Genomic DNA, 10352 nt, shown 5'->3' with positions numbered 1-10352 from the left:
ATGGTGAAGATGGCGGATGGTGACAGTGGGAGTGAGCGCGGTGGAAGCAGTGGTGGCGGAGGGGGTGGAAGCAGTGGTGGCGGAGGGGGTGGAGGTAGTGGATTTCACTATCAGAGAGATCAAGAGACGCAGGAACTGGCCTCGAAGCGTCTCGACATCCAAAATAAGCGATTCTATTTGGATGTAAAGCAAAATGCAAAAGGCCGCTTCATTAAGATCGCCGAGGTTGGAGCCGGTGGCTCCAAAAGTCGGCTGACACTTTCTATGTCAGTCGCGGCAGAATTTCGTGACTACCTGGGCGATTTTATAGAGCACTATGCCCAACTTGGGCCCAGTAGTCCAGAACAAATCGCACAGTCTTCCGGCGGTGACGACAGTGGCCCGAGAAGGGCACTGAAGAGCGAATTCCTGGTCAGAGAGAACAGGAAATACTACCTCGATCTAAAGGAGAATCAGCGGGGGAGGTTTCTCCGAATTCGACAAACCGTCAACCGTGGGCCAGGGTTCGGTGTTGGAGGAGGTGGAGGAGTACCTGGGGGAGGCATGCAATCTGGACAAACAATCGCTCTTCCTGCTCAAGGTCTGATTGAATTTCGTGACGCTTTGGCCAAGTTAGTAGATGATTACGGAGGAGATGATGACGAGTTGGGTGGAGGTGGGTGCGCTGGGGGCTATGGGGAGCTTCCTGAGGGTACTTCCATCATGGTGGATTCCAAACGATTCTTTTTTGACGTTGGATCTAACAAGTATGGCGTGTTTCTGCGAGTGAGCGAAGTAAAGCCCAGCTACAGAAACTCAATTACGATTCCATTTAAAGCATGGGGCAAGTTCGGAGGTGCATTCTCCCGCTACGCCGAGGAGATGAAAGAGATTCAAGAAAAGCAGAGGGATAAAATGTACGAGAGGAGAGAGGACGAATCGGAAGGAGACGACGTTGATGACGACTGATACGGTCAGCTGTTGAAATGAATGACCAGTTTTCATCGCCAATCTGAGATAAAATTGGACCGACCTCAATATGCTTGATGAATTGAGCACTGTTTAAATCATGATGAGAAAAGTTTTGACTGCGCAAATTCAATAATTTAGACAAGTGGCTAGAATGCTAGAATGCTAAATGAGTGCATTGGCTACATCAATAGTTAGACCTACTTGAGAAAAAAAATGGAAGTTTTATGTCAAGGTAAACCCCTCAGCCCTATAACTTCGTATGTAGGAATAACACTGGTCTCCCGTTGTGAGAATGTCAATGTGTTTCTAATGTGTATTTAGGCTACCAGAATGGAGGAAAAAATGGTGTTAACCAGCATCTAGCCTTACCTTAACATTTGCCCATCCCACCTTGTGGTTTTGTTTTATATATATATATATATATATATCTTTTTTTTTTTTTTAAAGATCCACAGTGGATTTGGGGGTTTTCAGACATTTCGGGAAACAAATTGTTATGATTCAGTATGGAAAATACTAGGACTTATGGAAGGATCTTCAAGGCATGTTCACTAGCTCTTCGTACAACACCTCTGATCATCTGAGCTGAAATGTGGTGGATAGGAATATGCACATCACTCAATCAAGATTATATACCTCCTCAAACATAGAGTGGTGATTCGGCGCTCATTCATTTGTTTGTCTTTACTTTTTTTAAATGTCAAGATGAATTGTCGTCTTGGATTTAGCTCTATAAATTGAACCACCCCTGTGATTGTCATAATTGATCCATAAGAATTAATGTAGTTTCTGAATTCAGTCAACACTGAATGTCCTCAGACAAATGATTGAGATGAGCAGATTAAACTAAGCACAATTGAAGTGTGTTGGATGGACAGAAGCTGGGTCCAGGAGCACAAGAAAAAAGGGAATTGAATACATTTATGGACAAGTCTTGGGGCAACAAGTAGATTTCAGCCTAGATTATTAAATTAAGTCGATGAGATAATGGCGGAAGACTTGAAATCAAGACAGAAGAAACTGGAAAGAGAGTTAAACTTTAAGGTAACTAACCAAGTTAGAAGATAGTTATTTTTAAAATGCATAGAAAAAATATATACATAGAACTATATTTATATATATATATATAAATATATATATGAAAGATGCATATAAATGCTTCCTCAACAAGCTCATTGAAACACTTTGAGCTCGGATGCAATTATCCCCGGGGAAATAATTCTTATTGAGTTTACGTCAACATGACATTTGTACTTTTTCTTTTATCCTGAGTGTAAGTGTGACACAATACAAAACATTTCAGCTGTGGCCTCATAGCTAAGATTGGCTTCAGTCTATTATTTCTTTAAACAATTGTAAGTTTTTGTTGGAAGCCCTGCTTTTGAAAAGTTAACATTAAGTTCATGTCGTACTTGGATAGAACCTTTCTGGAACGGATTCGGTGCTGATCTGGTACAGAATCTCTTCCAGGGTCTGTTACACACTGGGTTTGCCTATTGTTTTCAGTTCAGGCGCAAGACATCGAACACAAGGCCTCTTTATGTCCTCCATGCTACTCTTGAGACTATTTTTGAAACTGCATGCCTCTTCGGTTTTGGAACTGCCTTGTGTTTCTCAGTTACAGTTGCTGTATGGTAATATTTATCAGTGGACTTTTAAAGTTTGGTTTTGAAAAGAAGAAAGAGTAACAATGTTTACCTGAGTTTAACCTCTAAATTGTGGTGTTTGTTGCACTTGAGGGGGAAAAAAAGATTAACTGTCCATTGAGCTTGATGTGACCCTTTTCTTTACCTTTTTGTTTAATTTAATTTGTCTTTGCAGCAAAGAATTTGTCATCTTAACCACCTGGGAGCAATACTAGAGTCTTTTCTATTAATATTATGTATTAGTTTTCTCTACATCTTTATTTCTGTACTGTGTTTTGTGAAATGGCAGCTGTTTCAGTGGTGTGCTCTGCTGTATAAAAAAGAGAAAAAAACTACCAACGTCCTTTCAAAAAGAAATAAAAGTCTTTACTGAATAAATGTTTTGTTTTTTTAACCTATCAGATAACGAAATGAGTATAGTTGGTTTGTGAATTGTCAGTAATAATTCCGAAGGATGAAGAATTCTGAGGATGAAGATGCACAATGCAGTTGAATACTGGGAAGTTCACTGGTCCTTGAGAATTACATCGGTAATGTTAAGTCTTGAATGTAATGTTAAGACTTTCTGCATCTTACTGCATGAGTCAAATTCATGATCCATGTACAAAGAGAGTCATCATGAAAACCATGGTAATGGACTAGACTGACATTTGATCATTTGATTGATATCAAGTAAGTGCAAACATCACAAGGCACGCACACATGTACAGCAGACCCACTGCAGACCACTGATAACAGATAAATATTACAGAGAGTGATAGGCGATACTAAATATGGCATGCTACAATGTTGTAATAGCGGATGACAATGTATCTGGTCAGTGTCCACACCCTAAATACAGACAATTTTGTCCTGCCACAAAAGAAAAAAAAATACTCATTCATAAACATCCACACAGACTTAATGGTTTCTGGGCACATGCCCTTGAGAGGAAGGTCCACTCTGGTAGAGGCATGTAATAGCACACTCTGATCTTTGCCTCTGAAAGAAGGGATTAGTTCATGCCACACGCCCCCTGCTGGCCAAAAGCTGCAGCACAGACTGCACAGCACAGCATGGTAGACCTGCTCTCTAGGGTGACTGGACTTTGAGAACTAACGCTGTTAAACAGCACACTGGATTTGGTAAAGGTCTGCTGGGCTAATTTGTTAACCCAAGTCATTGCCTGAATGTTCTAGTGCATTAAATAAGTATGAATGCTGACAGAACTATTCCAGTGGCAAGATGAGATTTGCCTCTGAAAGAACAATGAAGAATATTCAGAGCTAAATGTGCACAGAATGTAGCAGGCCTACGCTATCTAAAAATGTAAACCATTAAATGCTTGCTATTGTTGACTAAGTACTAATTATGTTTTAAGCATCATAGCACATTATATTGTAAGACATCCTAGTCAAGTATTCAAACTACTGATATATAAAGCGTTCATATTGCTGGTTGATAGAGGTCATAAAACTGTTCAGTACGTAATCTGAAATTCCCATGCAGCAATTTTTGAAAGGTTAATTAATACAGTATTTAATACAGGTAAACGGTATTGTGTTGGTTGTCTTTCTTCAATATATCATCTCATCAAGCTTTGAAGCCATTGCATCCTTCAAGACAGTGTTGTTGCTAAACTGGAACATAGGCTGCGGGAGACATTAACTTATTCCTGTGTAAGAAGATGTTTATATTACCCCTCTAATATGCCAGATTTTTAAAATTCAATATAAATTCTTATTATCCCATTCTAAAAACCCATTTGAGAATTGCACAGAGAACTCTTGGAATTCCTGAGATAAGTAGCACATCGGTCTACGTCTAAAATTAATTTAAAAAACTCAAGATGTTACAGGATAAAATGTTGTCATTAATGGTCATATTTGTTGCCGTTTGCCGTGACAAATTGCCTTCATGGAAAAGAAGGAAATCTCTTCAGAACCATTTGGCATATCTAACTATTCAAGTGGTATATTTCTGACACCTTTACTGAACTTGCTAACAGATGTAAGACCTAATAAACACAAGGATAAGGATCTAAGCTGCACATTCTTATTTCCTTTGCCTTGTCCTCATTTAATACTCCCATCACCCTCCAAGCACCAGAAACAGTCTCAACGTTGTACACTGCAACAGTGTTGCTGTCCATGTGATTTAAGAAAACATAGTGGAATCATTAGTTCCTCATTAGCCAGTTTTGAACAATATAATTAAAGAATGCGTTCATCAACAATGTACGATTCTAAAATTCCACATTATATTCGATAGACCCAGATATTTTCGTTAATTCTACAACATTCTAAGCACACCAGGTGTGACGGTACCTGCTGAAGGGTATTGAAACAGTCGAGCTGAGGTAAGAAGAGAGTGAGGGGACATTCTATCTCTGGAGAGAGGAGTGTGTGGTTCATGGGGATTGTACTACGCTTGTTTTAGGCAGCCCTGATCTCTCTGCTGCTGGGCACACAGGCAGGCTATATTTAGCCAGTGTTGCCATGTGCCAGGAATGTACAGAGCGCTGCTAAGACGCCTCTGTGTGTGTGTGTGTGTGTGTGAATGTGTGTGTGTACGCTTCAACATACCCAACAAGAACACACACTTCACATTACGACATTGTGTGCACAGCTCATGCAGAAAAAAAAGCGACTCTGCTGCAGTTTAATTGTGAAATGTTGAAATAAAACATCCTTTCCTTCACTCCACTCCTTTCTCTGATGATTGGAGATATGTTAATAAGTGGCCAGTCATTAGCAGGCTGGTACCTAGTGATTGGTTATTGTACAAGGACCTCCCATTTGGTTGTGTGGAGTTCTTCTCAGTTTCCGTACATGGGCTTCCAGACAGTCACCTGATGTTTCATGCACATCTGCACTCTGCCTTGAAGGTTATCACTTTCGTGATAAGCCCTCTCTGTTAGAAAGGGGATCTATAATAGGTAACACAAGACCAAGCAAGACGGCAAATAAGCTACTTACTAGATCGGCAGACAGTAAACAAGTCAGAGCGGCGGGCTGCGGCAGGCAAAACTACAGAACGCAGTTATATGCCTATGGACCCTGCTATGCCAATGGCACGGAGGTAATTCTCCATATTAAAAGTCATTGTAGCGCCCCAATTTTTTTAAAGCTTTTATTTTAAGGTTAAACTGCTTATCCTAACCCTAATCCTGAAGTATAATTGTTGCATAATGGGGCTTTAATTTATGGATATAACACACATATACTGTAACATGCAATAGTATTTTGTTCATATTAAAGCTGTGTTTCTCAAAATGGCACTAAATGTCTTTCACACATACATTTAAATGACTCAATCTGATACAAATATATGTGATAAATAATTATACTCTATACCGAGTGCATAACGGTACAAAAAAACAACAACACAATATAACTGGTTAAGTACGTACAGGAATATACAATACAATGGAAGCCGTGAGTCATCATAAAGCACAGAAACTACAGACAAACTACGTAGAAAAGAGAGCTGTAAGTCTGTTAATGTAACATAACAAATCAAACTAAGAAAAGAACAGAAATCATAGCTTGTCGGAAGTTTTACTATTTTTTCACAAAGGTTTTTCAGGGAACCGAAACACTTCTGCCTTTGCTATGTCACTGCAGGCGATCAGCTCTTTCTTTTCTTTTCCCAGGTATAAATCCTTATTGGCCACAGACTGCAAACTACCTGTCTTTCCAATCACATTGAACCACTCAAACAGACATTCTTCTCCAGGCTTTTCTTCTTCTTTAATATTAGGGACAGATTCAAGCTGTAAAAGTTAAAATGCATTTGTACATTAAACATTCTATATGTAGGCTATATATTACATAACATGTTAAACATTCTGTATGTATATATTTTTGTAACAGGCTGTACCATACTGGGATGTTGATTTATGGTTGGTGTGTTTTATCCAACACAATCTCATCTGCTTAGTACAAAGCATCGATTCTACTATCTCCTCATTCTCCTAATGCTTGTACTGTCGATGTGTGTGTCTAGGATCACTTAGCCCTAGTGGGACTTAATCCTCTCTGTGTGCCGGACAACTAATGCTACTGAAAGTGAAACGTTTTTGAAACCTGAAACTAAAGTCTGCACAGTTCTCATCCTGACTGCCATCACTGACGTAGATGTTCTTTTAACCTATGTTTTCAGCAGCGAGAAAGTTCATCCAAGTTCAACCGATGCTATTCAATCAATCAATCAATTAATTAATTACCTGGCATCCCTCTCTGCCAGTTACATTTCTGTGACAACCTACTGAAGACAGGGAATTAAACAAAGGCTAAATTAATATTTCGACAATTTATTCTTACCGAGAGCACACACTTCTCCATTTTGAGGTTTGCATCAAACACTGCTTTACCAAAGAATGAATAATGATGTTGAAAAATGAATTATTCACAGTATTGATCTTCATTCGTCTCATAGTGTCCTGGCTTTGATCATAATCTTTATTTGTAGCTATTACTTGCAGCATAGGTTATGCAAGATAAGAGATTTTACAACATTATGTAAAAATGTTACCCTAACAACTTCAAAATCATATTGGTGGTAAACTGACCTGTAATACAGAGAATTAAGGGGTTTCGTAGCGCAATAACAACAATGGTGTAAAAGTGAGCTAGACTCGGCAACTTCAGGGGGAGCTCAGTAGAAACAATACCAATATTCACCTAATGGTGCTTTCAAACGACCTTGCTAACAATAGCGTTTTGGTTTATTTTTGTGTTTCTCTGTAGACACGAATGTGGACCACAATTAAAACAGTGAATTCAGGACATCAGAAAAGCATGCTAGTAATGGTATGCATTTTGGAATGTTTTACAGATTAAGTGATTTGAATGAGAAAACCAAAAATACATACCTTCACGATATTGTCCTTGTCCAGAATGAGGTAAGACTTATTAAACCTAAATGCCATCAGATTCTTATCTGTCCATGTTTCATCCCTGTATTTATACATTATCCAGGTCCCTGTAAACAAAAGAAGACACACTATAGGCTTCAAAATGCCAGAATGATGCCAAAGACTGAAATCTGAAATGAACCAATCAATACAGAGACAGACAGAGACAGTGATGGCGGAGTTGTTTACCTTTTTGTTGTCCTTGCATACTTTTAAAGCTAACCCCTTTTCCAAAGGCTACAGCACAAGTCCCATGTCGACACATTTCCCTACTAATTGAGGTGCCATCTTAACTTAACAGTAGAGTGAGGGCTAAGGGGTTGTAAAGTTATAGTCTTTACCCATCATGCTGCCAGTAGCCCTACACCTCCCTCTATGCGGTTCAAAACATTCCTCCTTAATGGCACATCTGGATGTTTATCATTTCAGAGTCAGAGCTGGCGATTGGACCCAAATTAATCTAACATTAGCAACACATTATTAGCTGTTTGATAGAAAGAGGCAGGACTGATTTGCATATTTATAGATCCGCAAATACTAAATGAGGCAAAGGTGTAAGACTACATCCAAGCCATTTTAAGGCCACCACCCGTTGTATGAAACAAACATGTCGTTTTTAGGGGTTTAATCCATGCCAGGAGGGGGAATTTAGTAAAGAGCTTGCAACACTTGTCACAAAGTGACACATGAACAAAATAACAGGTTCCCCCATGGATGAAATTGGACCCTGATTTTTTTAAATGGAGCACACACCCAAATGGCATTAGGGGAAACCAGGTAGAGTTGTACCAGGTCCACTTTTAGCTTTGTCTTGTATTTTGCCTTGTTGCAAAAAATAGAATGCTTTCATTTGAATACATGTGCAATACACCTCTCTTATCTATGTTTACCTCACTTATTCAACTGGGGTGTCAAATAATTTTTTTCAACAGCACAATAACCAAACTCACCTGTACCTCAAAAGGATTTACAGGGCACATACACATTATCTAACACAGCGCAGGTACACTCAATTAAAGCCAACAGCAAATTATCAAAATACACCCGCTTTCAACCACAAATAGGCTAAGAGATACATTTATTAAGACACCTTAATTTTAACAAAAACTAAATCTAAAAACAATTGACAGCAAGCCATGGTGTCACATATAGAAAAAACAGGAATGTTTAGGATATTCCTTCAGTTTTTAAGTAGGACTTTTGGGTCTCTGTTATTGACTTGAATGACATGGCGCGGCGTGTCATATCATTTTTATCATGATGGAACAATATTTTTCTTTATGTAGGCTATCTAAAATGATTGTCATAAAATGTCGAAAGGTAAACGTATACTCTGATAAACCGATTACTTTATTATAACTCGTGAGAACTAAGACACGTGACTGATCTTCCTCTTCCATAATATAACCAAGAATAGAAACGTGGCGGCAATAGAGCAGCGCGCGTGTTTACGAACTGCTTCGTGTTTTGACACGCGTCGGTGGGTGCCAGCAGGTATTTTAGCCTTAAGCCCTTTGAAAATGCAACAAGAAATGCAACTCCATATTTAGCCTATCTGTCATATAACTTTTGACAGATTGAGAAACAATCTGAAATTCTGAGCGTGGCATGCTGATGCCATCAGCGAGTTTCTTCGGGTTACGTTAGACACGATCTAAAGAAATATAGGCCTATGTTACAACTGTCACCTTGTTACCACAGTACCTGGTAGGCTACTTCTGTAAAACGGGAAAACTGTCAAATCTGTACTGGTAAACTACTCCATGTCAGACCAACATGGATAAATAGCCTATCAGCGGATTAATTGAACCTGTAAATTGCATTGACTAGCCATTTTATGCAGGGATGCCCAATTAGAAACCGTTGGAAAAGTATTTTTGAAGGCTAGATACAAATCTGGAAAGTAGGATACATGATCAAAGTGATAGTGAGAGAAAACAGAATAACACATATGAGGTAGGCTATAACCTATAGGCTACAGCTTTTGCAATTTGTATAATGTCTAAACAGCCTAATAAGCCTAACTAAAAGACATATCTGAGAAATTAAGCATGTTAAACTGCCCCCTTGATACAACCGTACAAAAAAACAGCCAAACCCACAATTAAAAAATAATCTTATGGGAAACTATAGCCTACGACATCGTCATGGGACCTTACTGAAAAGAAGTTTCTGATTTACCTTGCGAACCTATCTGCTTCGTCCCAACAGCTTTACGGCGCAGTCCTGCAGCTGATGTAGTCTTGCAAGTCCTCCGTGAAACGCTTTATACGCTTCCCGAGCGTGTAGCCTACAGTCATAGCCGGTCATAGCCTAGGAAACCTGCCAGCAATTGATAGTTTTCACGTGACGTCAGAACGACCAGCTGGCGGGCAAGAAAAGACAGCCATCCACTTCTGAAAATTAATTAACTAGGCTATCTGTGCTTTTGTAGGCTTATAGTTTTTGAGATGTGTAGAGGGACAGATTTTCTATGAGATAGATGTAAATATCTCCACTTGAGCTCAGGCAAGGAATTCGTCGAGGTTAAAGAAATACAAATGTCAGCGGGTGCAGTAAATGGATCACAAGTTCCTACAATGTATTATTTTTCTAAATATCTCTGTCTGGCTATAGTGGTATGGTATACGATTGATGGCGATCGTAGTTGAGTAGGCGGCACTGCTCGAAGTTGTCCACTTAGTCTAGGCAGAATTTCTGAAGATGTGCTTATTAAAAGTGCTGAAGGCATTTTGTGAATATTTATATCCTACAACATTTGTAAGGGTATTAAGGGGTGCTGAATCCAAATCTGCTGTATATGAAGCTCAAAAATGTCAAAATTGAGATCCAATATGGCCGCCACCGCCAGGCTGAAA

General features: G+C 39.2%; 1 protein-coding gene across 1 annotated transcript; it reads left to right on the top strand.

Moving 5' to 3' along the window:
• purba (purine-rich element binding protein Ba) lies at positions 1-2936 on the top strand (the record flags this gene model as incomplete). Its single annotated transcript, XM_080852465.1, has 1 exon — positions 1-2936. One exon carries the CDS (start codon positions 1-3, stop codon positions 946-948), a length of 948 nt encoding a protein of 315 aa, XP_080708591.1. The 3' UTR covers positions 949-2936.
• Between the last annotated feature and the right edge of the window lie 7416 nt (positions 2937-10352).

Source organism: Sprattus sprattus, assembly GCF_963457725.1.
Source record: "Sprattus sprattus genome assembly, chromosome: 15".
NCBI lineage: Eukaryota > Metazoa > Chordata > Actinopteri > Clupeiformes > Clupeidae > Sprattus > Sprattus sprattus.
This window is presented reverse-complemented; position numbering and strand designations above follow the sequence as displayed.